Raw genomic sequence first — 18,861 nt, forward strand, 5'->3', positions numbered from 1 at the left:
CAAGAGGCAGAAGGCTGCTAGAAGGAAAAAGCTCCCTTAGGTCAAGGTCGTTTGGAGAGCGGGAGCCCTAAAGAGTCTGGAAACACTTAAAGGTCGGAACCAAATTCCTGGAACTTCTAGAGATTGAAAATTTCCAAATGTGTTTTCCAGTAGTTAGGGCCACACACAGTCCGCGATCTCCCAGATTCTGAACACTTCTATAGACGTGCTCCTACGGAGTCCAAGGATACAGTAAGGCCGGGAAATTCGAACCAGAGCATTTTGATACGGGGAACTCTTTAAACATTTCCCACAACGCAGAAAGTTACACAGACCCACGGCTTCTAGAAGTCGAAAATTTCCAGTGGCTAGAAGTTTTCAGATCGCAGATATCAGAAGCAGAAGTTTTCCACACACCAGAAGGACCTAGAAGGCAAAATTTAATTTTAAAATTGCAAAATCTTCTGTTACAACTGTAACTTTCTGATTGATTAATTATAAAAAGAGATTAAACCAGTCAAAATACCGTCTCTTTTTCTAGTTGGATGATGTTTATATAGTTTTTACTTGTGTTTTTGACTTTTGTATCCATCCATTTCGACCACCACCAAACTCGTCCATTGACTGCTATACTACCAAGTCTTTACGTGACTGGAGATCGATTCTTTATAGGGGGGAAATTGTTGTAATCACTTAAGGAAAAACTAGTTTATGTGCTCATAAACTACAAACTTATCCTCGACTTCCTACTCTGCAAGCTATACTTTCCTTGCGTGGCGAGTTAAGTTATTTACTTTCCATGATATTCTAGAAATAACACAACAAAATCTATTTATTGTCAATCAACATAAAATGCATTAATAATTGATTACAGCACGTCTCCTACGCATTTCCAAGCTCATGCATTACCACAAATAATGAATTTTAAAGCAAGTGTACTACTCAAAGAGACCTGCAGAGAAAGCCTCTAGGAAGCTTCAATTACTGAATTTATCATTCCACTGTATTATCAAAGACATTCTGTATTGTGAGCTCAAATGGGAGTTAGTACAGGTGTAGTAGAGAACAAGAGGCAGGGACAACTTTGGAATTGAACAGCATAAAAAGCTTGAACGACTTCTGAACGCTTACCGTTTGAAACTGGTGTCAGGCTAGTCAATGGGCGAACCCAAACTAACCTAAACTAAACCTAATATAACATAACCTAACCTAACCTAACATAACATAACATATCCTAACCTAACCTAAGCTAACATAACCTAACCTAACCTAACATAACATAACATATCCTAACCTAACCTAAGCTAACATAACCTAACCTAACCTAACCCAATATAACCTAACCTACTTAACCTACCCTAACCTAACCCAATACAACCTAACCTAATCTAACCTACTTAACCTAACCAAACCTACTCAATGATCAAAACAATTCAAAGCTCGCCTAAAACACCTACAAGCGTCAAAGGCGTTTTCCTCCTAGTGATGAGTTCCCGCTGGGCGGCTGGGATGAAATTCTTGAACTTTTGAGAACGGTAAGGAACAATTAAAACCCCCGATTCTCGTACGGTACCAAATTGTATAGAATGGCATGTTTTTGTGTTGAAAAAACATAATTTACACGATGTATTTCCTTAATTTACTATGTTGACGCACCTGTTATTGCGGTTATTATTGTATTTATTATTACTCAAAATGTGTATTTCCACAGCGGTGACAGCTTCTTCATCAACTTGCTTGACATGTTCGGGTTCGAGTGCTACCCCAAGAACAGTCTAGAGCAGCTGTTCGTGAACACAGTCAATGAACAGCTTCAGTACCACTACAACCAGAGAGTCTTCGCCTGGGAAATGGTAAGCAACCACACCTCTCATTCATGTTTTCAAACGCAGTTGGAATTTTAGAAGGTTTAAACATTTTGTGTACTTGAATCCATCCTGCAGAGTTCGTATTCAGTTTTTTTGTTATCTTCAATAGACTAAAAACTCCTGTTGACAAATTAAAAGAATTAATAAGGTCCGTAATGCTTGAAATTAATTGTTTAAGAGGCCTTGCATGGAAATACAAAATACATCACCCAATTAATTGTGTGAAAAACTGTAAATAACATTCAGCCTCCAATCTAAATATCTTGCTGAGAAATTTAGATCCTAAAAAAGAATTGAAAAGAATTGGGTTATTATATAGGATACTATTCAACTTATATAATTACTCAGCAATAACATTTTACTGATTGTCAATGTTTTCTAAAGCCGCCTGACCAGTTAAATGAGATTCATCTCTAGTTTCGAGGCCATCTGATGAATCTTTTCCAGGACATTAGCAGATTAACCATTATTCCATCATGAATAACTCTCTAAAGAGAGAATCTAATGGGTGGATGAAATTTACAGAGGAATTTAATGAAAATATGTGTTGCAATATCAGATAGTGAAGATTTATAAATATGTGGCCAAAAACAAAACTCAGTATATGTCCATGTTTATCCGTCTGTAACTTCTGATAAAGTGGTATTTTCTAGCAAGAACAAATAGAAGAAGGGATCCCGCTACAGTCACTGCAGTACTACGACAACAAGCCCACCATAGACGAACTGATGACTAAGCCTGATGGCCTGCTCTACATCATAGACGAGTCAAACAAGAATAGTCAAGGCGCTAGCTTTATCGTAGGTAGGTAAAGATAACTATGGAAACGTTAAAGGAGGTTTTCTAGAGGTATGCAATATGCCAATACAGATTTTCCAGATAAGTCCGGTAATTTAGAAGTTTTTAATTATTCAGTATCGTTAACAAACATGCGAAATTCATGCTGATAACTGCGAATAATTGTTTCAATTAATTATTAACTTGGAAAAATATTGACTGGACCTTGACGAAAGAAAATTTTAAGAAAACAGTTGTACGTAACTGATGACCTTGTCGAACAACTTTTCTTTGCATCCGAAAAGTAAAATATAACACAGCTTTATGTATAAATTTATGTGCTTCGAGGAACCCAAACCTTTCAGAATGTCTTAAAGGCCGGTATCGACAGTGCGAGGCTGCTCGCTGCGAATGCCTCGTACCATCTGTCTCAGGGTGAACTCTTCAGCTAGCAGCTAGTTTGTAACCACGAATGCTCACTGCGAGCACGCGAACCACCCGCATTCATAGTGAAGACAGTTAGAACAATATGTTTTTTTTTATTTCTAGAAATGCGCAAGTTGCTGCCGCTGCTTTTGTTGTGATGGCGACGATTATTAGGAAAAAAACAACAGAAAAGCGACGTAAATCCCGTTGGTGGATCATAAAATTTATCGAAATCGGTTATAATTGACTGCGATATTTCGCGTCACAAGTCTTCTCTCTTGTTTTTATTATAACATTCAGGGTGTTTCGAGTCCCACAGTAAACGTTTGGTTTCATAACACTCCACTAATTGTCTGATCATACCATGATTATCCATGATGACATTTTCGTTGTGGAGGTTTATTGGTTTGCAGTGCAGAATTGTCTTGTACGGTGCGAGGCAGACAGCGCAGGTATCCATTTGACGCACAGCTCGGAGCGAGGCACCTTTGAGCACTGCTCTAAAACCGACAAGCACACGGCTCGCCTCACATTGTGTGACGCGAACGTCTCATACCGAGTAACCCCGGTATCCACAGTCCGAGGCAAAGCCGAGCATTCGCCACGAGGCATTCGCAGCGAGCAGCCTCGCACTGTCGATACCGGCCTTTATTGTTTCGATCATGACCAAATTCAAACCCTATTGCATCACGTGTTTCCTTAGATTTATTTTCCCGTCTAACTTTTAACTTCAAGATTAAAAATATTGTTCTATCAGATTATTATTTTGAATGTTGTAAAAAGACATATTAAAATAATTTCAAAATACTATAGATTCTAAGAGTATACCCTATGGAAGAATGTGACGTGAGTGAAAAGACCAGTTTAGCGATATGAACTCAAAATGTTTAGAACTGGAATCGATTGTATCGTTGACTCACACAGTGCAACTTGTGTATTGTTTCAGAAAAACTACAAAGCAGCCCTAAGGGACCACGTGTGAAGATGTCATCCAGCAAAGAATTCAGCGTGGCCCACTACACAGGCAAGATAGCGTATGATCTTCAGGACATCCCGAGCAAGAATAGGGACTTCTTACCGCCAGAAATGATTGAGACCATGCGGCTCTCGAATGACAACGTGTTGAAACAGCTGTTCACCAACCAACTGTCGAAGAGCGGAAATTTGACCATACATTCAGACCAGTCCGCACCCGTAGCTACTGGAAAGAAGAAGAGGTGGGGACAAGCTCTGGTGGCCGAGAAATCTAGAGTAAGCATCCATAAATTTACCACGACACGAAAACAATAACTAGGCTTTAACAATACTTAGAAGTTCTGACCATGATCTTTTACAATAATTACTCTCTGCGTGGAAAGGAGTTCCCTGTAAATTTTATAAAATATTTGGAAAAAAGTTATTGGCCTATCAATCAAATCTCATCATATGCAACAATTTTGTGATTGGCTTCAACTGTATTTTTGACCAAATTCGTGTACAGGTTGAATCACAAATTTTAAAGAGGATTCTAAAGCCTCTCTTCCAAGATGTCCATTCAGCATTATCCCTCAGGCTTTCACTCATCACTGCTGGTCTATTAGATCTATAACACTGAACATGTTTAAGACTACACAGAATTACTTTTGATTTATCGCTTGATATCTCAATTTTTCTTTTGTTTTTGAGACCTGTTATCAATGAAAACAATTTAAATCAGATCTTTTGTGTCTGAAGTTTTGTAATTAGAACTCATGTGCAAGGACGTAGCCAGCGAGAGGGTCCGAGAGGTCCGGACCCCTCCAGATTTATTTTTTTCAATTACTTTTTTAGTAAACGATTATTATTATTTGAATAGTTCAGTATTATTTACATGTACTGCTGAAAGATCGTTCTCCAGAAAGAAACAGGTCAAGAACTTCTTAAGGAACAAAATGGGGCCTTACTCTCTGTCCACTACGAGAAAATATTAGTTGTCTGGCCCCCAAAATATTTTCCTGGCTACGTTTATGATCATGTCCAAAACTTTTCAAAAGAACCTCGGCTTCCACCTTAACTTTTATTGTGTACCAATGCGTAAAAATCTTTTTTCCACAGAGGTTCAATACCTCGTCAAGGGGTGAGTACTCGCAGACACGGCGCATGCGCACTGCGAGCGCCACGTTCCGCGCAGCAAGTCTGGAACTACTGCGCAACCTGGCGATTGGCCAGGATGGCTGCGTGACCATGGGAGGCACCCACTTCGTGCGTTGTATTCGCGCAGATCTGACCGGACATCCCCACGGTTTCCAGCCTGAGGTGGTGCGACAACAGTTGCGTGCGCTGGCTGTCATCGACACGGCACGAGCACGACAGAAGGGTTACTCTCATCGAGTTGGGTTCGCTGAATTCATCCGAAGGTAGGCTCAAAGGAGGGTTCTCAAAATCATATCACTTTGGCAAACATTAAATTTGAGTATTTTTTTTGTTTTAGCTAAACGGATAGGGAAGAGATTTACAACTAATGGAATCCCTTTTAAACTAATAACGGTGTTGAAGTATTTAGAATTTCACTCAAATGCAATGGGCGACATTTTAGTAACAGAAAAATTATTATTCTCTTCAACATTAAACGTTGAAGGTAGTGCAATTGGTGTTAAAATTATACTTTAAGGCAAGAATAACACAAAAGCTGCTGAAAAGATCATAAATAACCGCTGAAGATATGAAACGTGTACCACATTTATAGAAAATAGATTAAGACTAAACGAATTTCCGTATTTTTTAAATTAAAAATATAACTTCTTAAGAATTATTTAATGAAAAAATATCTCATTTTGTCGAATTACATTTAATTAATATTATGTAAGTCTTATATCGTTAAAAACACAAAAATCTTGCAATCATAAATCATATACATACTGTATAATAAATTACAGTTTTACCTTGATTGTATATTATGTTTTTGACTGATTACAAAAATAATTTCATATTTATCTCCTATTTAATTTTATTAAGCATGTATAGAATTTTGTGTTGACTTCAGGGAAGACATCCTAAAAGGAAATAATTCTTAATATTGATAAACACATACCAAACAAAATCCGATTGAACCGAGTGCTTGAATGAACAAAATTAGGTCTTCTGATTCCTGAACCGTATTTAGTGATTTAAAGTGAATGTTAGTGTAATGCTTTTCCTTCAGATTTTAAATCGACTTAAGTTTTCATACTTTATTATGCTCTTATACTTTCAGTTCAGATTGCAATTGAAATAGTTTTTTATTAGACCTTTCTTTCCTTTAAGCTCTTGTTTAATAAGTCAAGTAGTTTTTAACCCTATTTGCAATAGTGTCTATATTTTATGGTTTTCGAAAGTATGTTACTCTTTTTGGAACCAAGTGTCCATGACAATAAAAAGTATATATTTATCTCGTTTGACAGTTAGTTTTTTATATATTATTGCTTGATTTTCACTGCACTTAAAAAGCAGTAATCAAATGTAAACAAAAGCGTTTTAATACGAATTTATATTTAATTTAACCTAATATCTGTATTGATATTGATGGACTTTATCATTGTGTGCTGTTACAGATACAAGTTCCTCGCATTTGACTTTGACGAGAACGTAGAGGTCACAAAGGACAACTGCAGACTCTTGCTTGTTCGACTAAAAATGGAAGGATGGGTGATAGGAAAGTCCAAGGTCTTTTTGAAATATTACAACGAGGAATTCCTATCTAGGTAACCATTCATGTTTATTGTTAAGGGGAGTCTAACTCCCTATTTTCCGTAATTTTAACTTTATGCCATTTATCTCTATAACCAATCAAGCTAGGGACTCTGAATTTTTTCTGTTGATTCTTTGGACTTTTGTTTAGACATACACAAGATAAATAAAGTTAAAAAGACATTTAAAAAAAAAAACATAATTTATATTATGTAAATAAATTTTAAAATATGTTTTTCAACACTTAAAATTAATTTTTTTTAAACCCCTGTGTATATGATTAGCGTATATTACAAAAGATATGTAGTAACAATTTCACTACTGTAGAATCTTCCTGAGCTGAAAAAAGTGGCATCAAAATATTTAAAACACAAAAGTTTCGGAAATCGCCACAAAAGAAACAAAAGTAAAGCTATGTAACTATTACTAACTATAACTAAGTAATGTCCAAGACAGTATTTAGAATTGTCTGGATCTTCCTGTTTATAAAATAGATCCTCAAGTTTCGTTTTTCAGAGTCCTGGCCTGTCCGTTTTTTTCGAGGTCATTAGCTGCTTTTTCAACTTTTTGCAGTTTAATTCACTCCAGATTTTTGATCGAACTCACCCGATGTTTTTCCTACACTCAAACCTAAATGATCCTTAAATTTACTCTACTTATATGACCATAATTAAATGCACAAACTGCAGTAAAACACCATAATTCAGAGTAGCAAATGTCACAAAGGACCATATAGCATGATTCATCAACTCTTTAGATTCAGTGTTTTGCCCTTTAAACGCTTTTCCAAAAGCTGTTTGTCTGTCAAGTTCCAAAATAAAGCCTTAATTGAAATGAGTTGTATGGTCATACTATGTTTGGTCTAACGAAGATTGGTTATATTTGCACCAGATGCCATTGCCAGAGCCAAAAGAAAAACACTATGACATTGTTTATTAAAAAAAACATATTTTTATAAGTTTTAATTGAGATGAAACAAAAATTAATATACATTTAAAAGAGGAGATTTCAATGCACAATAAACAACAAAAAACTAAAAATTATATTTTTTGAAAACATATCGAGTTAGACTCCTTTTAACTATGTAATACTCTTATTAACAGGCTTGAAAGTTTATTTTTTAAATTATAAATCTTATATAGTTCATGACCTGAATAACCATGAATTCGCCATGACCCAACACCAATCTTTTCTTCTAAGGATGTCCTTTGTTTGCAGGCTGTACGAAACGCAAGTGAAAAAGATCGTGAAGGTGCAGTGCATGATGAGGGCTTTCTTGGCGAAGAGGAACTTCAAGGGCAAGATGAAAGCGAGGCAGAGTTCTCTGAAGCACAAGAGCGTTGACGAGCCCGGCGACGAACCTGCAGGAGCTTCTGGTAATAATGATGAGATTGAGGAGCCAGTTAATGAGCCCGTGGTCGAGGAAGAGGGGGAGTTCGAAGACGATGAGACGATCGACGGTTACGGGGTCGAGGGTAACGATAATGAGACCGCCATTATTAACGACGACGAGGGTGAAAATGAGGAGGTAGAGGAGGGTGCTGAGGTCGAAGAAGAGGAATAGGGACTATAATATGATCATTAAATATATTTATGCTTATCGTCGGTAAACGGGAACTTCCTCAAAGGCTTGGTAGAACGGTGAGTTTTATTGATGTCATGTGTTTCACAAGAGTGGTCGAACGCATTTGTTCTCCACCCTCCCTAAGTGCACAAGTTGGGTTAAAACTATTGATTTTAACCATATATTTGCGCTACTCACTTTTTCTTTATTTATACAAATTATTTTAAAAAAATAATTACAATATAATATTTTTTAATCTAACTGCTTAGTAACCACAATATTCTTCGATATTCGTGAAGGTGAAAGATGTCATATTTTAAAATTGAATTTCAAGGCAAATATAATTCTCTTAACATAAAAAGCTTTTCAACAAATTATAATTTAATATATGAACCTTATATAAAGCCTAAAAAATCATTAGTCATTACATTTTGATAGGGCTTGGAAAAAGGACGGGATGACAATTTTTGTGTTGGAAGGAATGTTTCGACCGATCTTATAGAAAACCAACGTGAGAAATAAACAACACATATCCTCCCCTAACATACCTTGCTTGACCTTGTAGGGCTACTTGAAAATTAAGTGACAGGCTCAACAAGTCTAACATGACCTGTATTCTGTTGTGGTTGAGTAACCATTTGTTAAATGCATCCAAGATCTGTTGCTGTTGATATTCGTTACCAGTAGAATTGGCAAATGCATTGTTTCTGTTGAAAATAAATGTGTTGTTTGAACCTTCTAGTATGTTTTATTGCATAAGTGAGCATTTTTATCATATTGAGAATTAAACAAGTACGAATATGAACACTCCCGGTTTTGGATCATATAACGTTTTAATATAACAATTACATTTTTCACTGTTTTGATCTGCAGTACAATTTAGTTTTCAGTATGATAAATAATACTTGCTTAGCCTTATCCCTGCTCTATCGATAGTGTTAATTTTAAGTCAACAGGTCAAAAGTAATAGAAGAAAAGCTGCAACTATACAGTGGTAAGCTAATATGGGTTTCTACATGTACGAAACTAAAGTATGTATGAGCGAATAAACAAAATCATAACATGTCAGTACTATACATGATGTCAGTACTATACATGATAAATATTAACATGATAAAGCGATCATTCGTTTATAAAAGTGAGGATTTGATAAACCAAGATAAGACTTCTCAATTTAGACAATATCTCTGAAAAGCTGTGTAAATTACTGTCATCTCCTAGTACAGATTCAAGAGTTATTCTAGATTGATTAAGATAATAGAAGTATTACCTTCAACTTTGGTGGATAAGTAAAAGTAGAAAACTGTATATATTCATTGTCTGGAAGTACTATGAATTATAATTGCATTATATATTGAATCTACTTGAAAAGCATCTCAGATCTTTCATTCTCTTTTTGATCTTCCCATATGTTTTGCCAAACTTCCAAAATGGTGTCTTCTATCATTGTCAACGAAATAAGAATGTACGTTTTGCCACAAGAAATAGTGTTGATATGATTCTACTCTCTTTATAACTATCAATATTTATACCTATTCTGACACCAATTATTCCTAAGTACTTCCATTTTATTTAGAGAGTTTTCACAAACGATGTGCTTCATCAACTTGAAATGATTACTATAAAAGCTATCTTAGTTAACCATAATATTTTTAAACCTAGTAACTGAACTCTAACTTACTCTTTGATCCCTAGATCACTCATTTACTTTCGACTATTTTTCTTGAAAAACTCCAAAGTTGTCATATTTTTAAACGCTTGCACCAGCCATGAGGGCCAAAGGAATATGATAAACTGAATACTTGTTGAGTTTTATGAAACGTTTTCTAAGATTTGAAGGTTTGAGGGAAGAACACATATGGTTTGAAATTTATAGTAACAGCTAGGGTTTTATAACTTATAAATTCACTAAGAAAAAAGAGTTCGTCATAGCTGAGCTTTCAAGTCAACAGATTGTTAAGTTGGTTACATATCAATTTCAATAAACTTAAATCAAAACATGGAGTTATTAAATTTGCAAACAAACCCTGAGTTGGATGGGAATCAATTTTGGAAATTGTACTTCGTAACTAGCTGTAAGTTACAACCATATCGTTGTTATAATCTGGTTACACTCCCAAACGTGACAGAAGTATGCTTTATTATGATTATTTTATATTGCTCTTATTAGGACACGTTAAATTAATGTGTTGACCTTGAAATGTCATAAATATTTGACATCTCAGGGATTTAGTGGTGAACTATAATATAAAGATTTTTATCTTATTATAAGAGAAAAATACGCTTAATTTATGCATAAATAATATTTAAATTAATTTAAATAATTTATACCGAATGCCAAATAAAAACACTTAATATTTATCGTGAGGTTATTCATTTTGTGACATAACTGAAAGCTTTTAATGAAATTTCAATTGTAGTTCCTAGTTGATGTGTTTTGTCTGATATAATTGGAAATTTTTATATTACTGTTTTACCTCCAGTTGCACTATTTGCTTGGTTTATAAAACCAAAAACTTTTCAATATATTGTTGTATTCCATTCATAAATAGCGAGGTATATCCAATTTGCCTTTAGTGTTAATTTTTAAAAGTGTATAAAGGAAGTCTTCTTACACTTTCTTTGTAGACCGAATGAAGATTATTTGTATACACTCAGTTTACTTTGAAATTATTTAGGAGTATTGAGGATAATGTTGAAATAATATTCCTTCTAAAGGCGTTTAATGACTATAAGGAAATATCTATCAATTCCCAAACGATAAACTATTTACTGGCTATTTATATAATTTTTGTATTTATTCAAGATTAAATAATACTTTATGAATATTCAAAAACAAATACCATTAAAATGTAGTATGGAAACCATTTTGCCTTTACAAAAGTGTATTAACTTAACTTTAAACAATCATTGATAAACTGATCAACGCAACAGTCAAGGATATTTTATCAATACTTATGTCCTTAGTTTGGACATACAAGTCGACCCGAGAGAAGTTAATTTGTTTTTTTTAGCATAGTAACTGCATATTTAGTTAAACATTAATTTATATTAACGAAGGCCATTTTTTTCATTTAAATTCTTTGGCTTAGGAGTTTTGTGTTGTAATAAACATTTAAGAATTCTGGTTTATACCGCGGCGAAACGTTACTTACACAATTTAATTCTTAAAAGTATTTAATCGCCGGTGTGGTTTCATATTCATTCAACAGATATTAAACCAAAACCCTCAATAACGTACACGTTAATCGATTTAATCAGTGGATTAGTATTCTTAATATTAATTTAAACCGTTATTAATTTTGTATTTTCATATGTCCATTTTGGTATCATTAATTTCTTCAATTTAATAAAGATAGCCCAAAATCTGATGTTATTACTTTTGAATCTGATTTGAATATGGCACAGTTTAAAATTTAAATTCCACAACTCGATTTTGAATGGCTTTATTAATATGTGTTGTATTGTACCCATCAATCTGTGATGCCTCGTATAATTGTCTATTCTTATAATTTCTCGCTAGTTTTCTCTGACATATATATCACACGATAAATTTAATACGTTTAGTACCCATTACTTCTAGGTTGAGTGATGGTGAGATTCAAAGATAATAGGAGAAACTTTAGGAATAATGGAAAAATAAAAATAACTTCAAAAGGTAAGATAGCGTTAAATTATAAACAAAACAACGTGTATAGTTTGTGTACATTGATCACTGAGTTTCCGGACCACCCTAATGATATTGGGGAATTTCCATCCCCCAATTCAAGGTGTTCCAGACGATCCCCAGAGAATATTTTTAGTTGTGCACTAGTGTATATTGATCACTCTTGGTCATATTGGTCTTTGATTCGTTAAGATTCACCCAAACACGATTATACAGCTCCGCCCTTTCTATTGATCCGTACAGAAGGATGTATATTATCGGCAGCCAGTACAATTTGTGTTTATAGATTACTGTTAGTTATGCTGGTCGTTGTATGTTTAATATAGTTGATTGAGGTTTGGCCAATAACGATATAGCTTTAGCACTTAAAACTCTGTACAGGAGGTTATGTATTATTGACATTTTTGGTTTGCCATTTTTGGACTGAAAATGATTCTCCGCAGTGATGAGATGTATTTCTAGAATTTAATTGTGTTGGCTTATTTTTCGATGAAGTGTGAGCTGGATATATTATTAGCATAAGGTAAAAAGGTCCTTTAAACTTAATACAATACTGTTTACCAAACCGTTGAATATGTTTTGTTATTTTCATGTTGAAGCTGAAAGAGCAGCTAAGCTTTTACCTAAGCTATTACAAGATATATATGTGCTGAAAATACCTAGTGTTTTATATCCAATTTTTATTACTGAACTTTAGAAATACAGCCTGCAAAAGTATTCTCAGATTACAATAAAATAACAATTTTAAAATATTTGTTGTGTTTTACAATGTACAAGTTGACTTCTATTAAGTCATTTAAAACGTGTGGTAAAAGAAAGCAGAAATATCTATATAGCTGTATCTCTTACACAAAGAGGGGTTGGCAAAATATATGAACTGAGCCTTTTCGTTTAGTTTTGACTGGTTTAAAGGTCTTCAAACATTGATTTTCTTAAAATTACAATCTTTTCACTTATACATAAGTTTCAATTTTATTTTACACTTTTAAAAATTTCTAGTTTTTGAATGTTCTGCCTTTTAATTTGAATTATTTTCTTCCGTCTTCAGTCACTCTTATTACATAGAATATTTTTTCCTAAATGGATATTTATTTTTTAGTTTCAAGACTGAAAAATACATATTCAAAACTATAGATTTCCCAATGACCATGATTACATTCATTTCTTCATGTCTTACTCAAGAAATTATGATTTTTCAATCTTACAAGACTGCTATCAACACTGGGCCAAATATCAACAGAGTGACAAGGATTGTCATCGAACTGGATGTTTCCCGCATGCAAAATTGTAATCGTGTAGGTCAGTTCGATCATGTAATATCGTGCAGGCAGATTTACAGAAATAAAATTTGTCCAGTGTCTTGAGTGATAGGCTTCGAAAACTCTCAGCCTGCATACTATGCGTCACGAAACAGGCTTCACTGAGGCTGCAGGCAAGATTTCAAGTGTATAGCTACAGTGACAAATAAGAACACAATACGGCTACAGTGTGTAAAAACAGTATACCGTACAAACAGTGTGCTTACAGTATGTATCCGAGTGATAAAATGTTATACTCTGTACTCGTTTTATTTAAACATTTATTTATTCTGCAGTTTTCTCGTTGACACCATATTACCCGTAATACCGACATAAAAATATTTCAACGTTTAGTAAAAGCACATGGAGTGACATACACCATCATTGAACTCAGTGTTACCTATGAATCTTCAAGAAAAATATCAAGACAGGGAGAAATGAAATTTTCCAGATGGGAAATAGGCTTCGCTAACGCTCAGCCAATTTTATTTTTACAGTAACAACGTTTATACAGTTTAATACATTTTTATATAGCGTTTGAATGTTAACACGCAAACAGATTTTTAAATTGTTAAAAAGCTGAAAGCATGCAGTAATGAATTCATATTAACTACTGTTTAGTTCACATTGGTCGTTGATTAGTTAAGCTATATATGAAAACGATATAGTTCCGCCACATTCTACTCATCTGTATAGGCAGACGGTTGTATTGGCAGTTTCAACGTATGTTGACTGAAGATTATTTCTCCACAGCTGGTCGACTTTTTTCGACAATGAATTGTGTCATTAGTGGTTAGAAGTAGTTCAGATCGGAAAACTCAGATAATAGTCATGTCCCCGACTTTAGATCTTCATTTTCATAATTTGACTCGCCTTTCAGTTAAGCTATCTCAGCACAAAGTAGCCTCTTTATTGGGTACACAATTAATGAAAATTTGTTAAATTTCAAAGTCTATTTAGATAATCAGGAGGTAAAGATAAAAAGCTTTCAACTAGAAAATCAAACTTCATGGCTAATGGCCGACATCACTTGCGCGTTTATAGCGCATGCGCAACTGATGGTTCATATCAAACTAGTCCTCACTACAATTTCTGCTCGTGTAGGAAGCCTTGAGCCAGAAAGATTACTATGTGTGAGTACAAGCAATCACTGAATTTCCCATACTGAATAATATTTCAGCGTAAGCATGATGACGTATAAAGACATCCTTGGGGACGCCAGGTCTAAGAGAGGTTCATGCGTATCGGTTTTGAGTAGTCTGCTTCCATCATTTTCTTTTGAGGTCAAATAAGTTATCTCTGACTAGTCCTTACTAATTTAAGAGATGAAGCACCAGAGTTTTCAAGAGTAGAAAAGGTATACGTCTCTGGAACTCATGATTTTTAAGTTCCTTTATTTCTTAAACGTAGATTTCAAATTCTTCACGCTTTTTACCATCTCCATCCTTTACCCATCTATTATCCAACTTATTATTAAAATCGCGCCAGCACTACAAAACAAAACACCTGTGTCTCCAGTTTTGTTTTACAAATTCAAAAACACACCTGATATTTTTGTTCTCATTTCAGCCAAAAAACAAGCTCGTCCTAAACCAAATAAACAGCAACCGCCAAAAAATAGTCGCCCACCAAAAAAAGCATCTGAAATGTCTCAAGACGAAGCAGCACTTGTTATCCAAACACGTAAGAAAACTGTTTTCATAATTTTTTGAGATCTAAATTTAACTTTGCAATCTTTTTTACGCTAAATTGATTGTTTTTCTTGGCGATTGCAGAGTTTAGAGGCTACAAAGCCAGAAAGGAGTACGGTCCTCGAATAGGTTCTGGGCAAGGAGGTGAGGCGAATCCTTTATTCCTAACAAGTTGCTGTTATTTACTCCCTTTGTGGTTTTGTTTCTTTTTTGTTTTTTGTGCAAAACCTGTCAATATGAGACACAAACTGTTCAATTTAATAGCCGTCCTATCCTTTCAATCCTCATTGATAATGCTTCTGATATCTTTTCCTTTTCTGTCACTTGTACTAAGGCTTATAGTATGGGCTATGGTAAACATCCACACCACAAGACGTGTGGTAGATGTTCTATTAAGATTACAAATTGTATCGATGCTTTTTAGTTTGCTTACAACTGCATATAATACTGTACGTATAATATTACTGTAATGTATATAGCCACTTAAATAAGTAGTGTAATTATTTATGTACAAGTTTTATAAGACAGTATGAGTGTAGATTAAGTGTAGGTTCAGAAATAATTAAATTGTTATGTTTACTGAGTATTCATAACTAAGCTAGTGTTTCTAATACTTTTAATCGGGTATTGATATTGAGTGTAAGGAAAGTAAAAGATATCCTTACAATAAGTCTCGTAATTATGCATGCAGATAGGACATTTTCATTGTTTTGCACAAGACCGCTTTTTATGTACACTTGAGAAAATGAATTTACCCCATTTTATGGGACACTATTTATATGGCTGAGCCGGAAGCTTTTGTATCACTGAACGATGTCAAATTTGCGGTTTCCATTCACAATCCTTCCATCGATAAAACCGAACTTCAAACAAAGAACTATGTATATAATACTGCAGCATTGAATAATGCAATTTATGCAAAAAAAAAATCAATGCTATGACGAATGAAATTTTGTAAGAATTGTACTCTCGATATGTAAAACATAATATTAATCAAGTCGTGGTTTTAACTTACGTTGAATCTCACAGAGGAAATAAAGCCTACTGTAGCATTCTGTAAAATATGAAATTGTATTACAATAAAATACATGTAAAGAAATTACAATTTCATATAATAAATGTTCATTTACACTGATACCTTTAACGTACAGTATATTATAGAGATCATCGTAACACTTTAGTGTTCTAATACTTCTTTCCCAAAAAATCGTCTTAAGGGAGTTCAGTATTCGATTAGGTGCTCTGAGATAAGTAGAGTCTCGTTTACCCGAAATTAGCTTAACCGACATTCTGTTACACAAAATCACTTCTACGTTGAAAATGTTAAAAATTATTATGATAATTGTTGTTATAGAGTGCACCGTAATTATGCGGTTATTTAATTCAGCTGTTTACCTGTACTCAACTGATAATTTTTTGTCGAATCTCGAATCAAAATAACAAATTGATGTATCACCCTTTAATTTACGTGGAAGACATTTAATATTAACATGGCGTTTAAAAATATTATTATGTAAAAACAAGATTAGTTCTTCTTTTTTCCCAGGTAAAGAAATGTTTTAGTTATCCGGTATTTCCACTCATTCGATGTATTTATTCGGTTGTTATAGTTTTAACCGAATAAACTTATTCGGTTTATTCGGATAAACAAGATTAGCGTGTATCACTAAGGTAAAACAAGCCGCTTCCAACATGGCTGGTTAAGCCGGTAAATACCCCACAGCGAGAAAGGGACTTCCAACTTTAAAGTTGATTTTCTCAAGTCGTACATAGAAAATTAGTTAGTGTAGATAAAACTTTGCATTTTTCTCTGACTTTATTCAGTATTATAACCTAATTCAATGTGCCATTTTATTAGTGGACATAAACGAATGTTGGACTAGTAAAACTTATTACTACCGAATAACCTACCGAAACAGTCACAGAGCCTGGCTACAACCTTTAAAATGTGTTTATTTTGGGGCTTACGATAAAAGGGGTAGGTTTTTAAAAAAACTTTATGATACACTGCAGTCGTTTTTACTTCCAGAATCAGGTACTCCATCATAAATTATTACGAATTTAGAATTTACTCAAATATGAACAATGAAATTCATATAAAAGTAAGAATGTGTTATTTGTTCAAGCTTTATGTGCGTTTTTGTTCAAGAATAGCGGTTGCGTGGAACAAAATAGTCACGTTCTGACGTCTATAATATGCTGTTTAGGTTTTTTTTAAGAAGTCGATTAACTTTCAAGCCTTATTCTACCCGTCCTCTTGGGCCACTGGCCTGTACGAGGATCTTATCAAACAGAATAAGGTGGAGAGTCGATACAGTACAAGGTCGATGATACTGATAAAAGGTGCAACGATCACAGACTGGATTTGAACCTGCGCTATCTCTAACTCAGACTCAAATTCCAACGTCTTAGACCGCTCGGCCATCGGCACTCCCAATGGTTATGTTTTGCATAGTAATTTACACCTTGTGTTGTTACAGAATTAATGCAGTAAGTCTTCTATACAAACAAGAATAAATTTGGGTTTTGGGGCGAATTTCTTATAACCTCCCTTTTGAAAAGATTTGTTTTAAATATAAATCAAATAAATAAAGCCGTTAGCCAAAGTATTTTATTTCGATGATATTTTATTGTAGAACAATTGAGCAAGGATGTGGCGTTGGTCATGAAGCAGTATTGTCGCAAATGGAAAGCCAAGTCCCTGTTCCAAGTCTTGCTGATGTACAGAGCTGCGAAACACCAAGAAACCGTATACATGTCCCAGCAGGTAAGTAACAACACGTAAATACATGGTAGCTTTCACATGTGAGGTTGGGTAGCGAATGTTCTTTAATTACAAATATTACATAAGTATATGTGAGTATAAATATGAGTAATCGGTGCCACCATAAAACACCATAGAAGATAAATGTTAATTATCAAGAAAAATAAAATACTACAAGATGACAAAGCCAATATAATCATGCATCCTGTGACCAGTAAAATGGTTTCTTAGTAGTGAAATTTTGGAACATTATCATCATCTTCTTAAAGTATTGATAAACTTTATAAAGTCAAGAGTATATATCCCAATATTTCAGTAAATCTTCAAAAATATGTTTTTGGAAAATTTTTTGCATTAGGTAATTAATTACTTTTCTAATCGTGTGATTTTCTATAGATTATGCTCAATTTTATCCCTCTTTGTCATGTAATCGAGTTATAGATACAGCAAACTAACCATGGAGATTGAACTATTGTCTTTAGTATAGATCGTGCATACAAAATAAATGTAATGTAACAATAGTGAAAAATAAATCAGCGAAATCTAGCGGCACTAACCAACATTACTTTGGTTGACGCTAGCGCAACCTAGGTTCAAAGTCACAAACTCTCTCGGCTGGAAGAAATAAAGTGACTCAACACCGTGTCAGTTTTTTTTTTTAACAAAAAGCATTTTAACAATTCTTGCCACACTTACTATGGGCATAACGCAATATTAGCTATTAATAGTAATAATATTAGCTAGGAATAGACATATATAATACAGTCAATAAAGGTGAAAATAAGATAAAAGCTCCCATTTTTTTCGGATTGCATGGATTTACTTGAAAATTTGTATACCACCTCATCTGACACTCAACTTCAAATTATATTTTCTCGATGTATGGTTTTTGAAATTTGGGGGTTAAAACTACCCTTGTATGAAAATATTCAAAAAGTTCAGACTTACGAATTTAAAGATTTAATTTATGTTCGAATATGTTGGATAAAATGCCCGTCACGTTTTTTAATATATTGTATGAAATTATATTACTTTACTACTCTTCAAATCCTTCAAACTACTCCTTTATATCCGAAAAGGCAGGTAAAAAGTGTTCAGTAGGAATAAACTTGTGGTGCAATCACAATATATATTGAGGCACTA

At 34.1% G+C, this 18,861-nt stretch overlaps 1 protein-coding gene across 4 annotated transcripts in view; it reads left to right on the forward strand.

Annotated features, from left to right (window-relative positions):
• LOC124364139 (neither inactivation nor afterpotential protein C) overlaps nt 1-18,861 on the forward strand; it is a 61,564-nt gene that overhangs the window by 31,089 nt on the left and 11,614 nt on the right. For 3 of the 4 annotated variants that reach the window (XM_046819371.1, XM_046819369.1, XM_046819370.1), the window contains 9 exons: nt 1,691-1,832; nt 2,501-2,651; nt 3,997-4,301; nt 5,124-5,425; nt 6,599-6,748; nt 7,953-8,110; nt 14,833-14,946; nt 15,039-15,098; nt 17,591-17,721. In XM_046819371.1, the coding sequence (XP_046675327.1) occupies nt 1,691-1,832; nt 2,501-2,651; nt 3,997-4,301; nt 5,124-5,425; nt 6,599-6,748; nt 7,953-8,110; nt 14,833-14,946; nt 15,039-15,098; nt 17,591-17,721 (1,513 nt within the window). The remainder of the gene's footprint in view (nt 1-1,690; nt 1,833-2,500; nt 2,652-3,996; nt 4,302-5,123; nt 5,426-6,598; nt 6,749-7,952; nt 8,111-14,832; nt 14,947-15,038; nt 15,099-17,590; nt 17,722-18,861) is intronic. The other variant, XM_046819372.1, reaches the window with a different exon arrangement.

Source organism: Homalodisca vitripennis, chromosome 6, assembly GCF_021130785.1.
Source record: "Homalodisca vitripennis isolate AUS2020 chromosome 6, UT_GWSS_2.1, whole genome shotgun sequence".
Classification (NCBI taxonomy): domain Eukaryota; kingdom Metazoa; phylum Arthropoda; class Insecta; order Hemiptera; family Cicadellidae; genus Homalodisca; species Homalodisca vitripennis.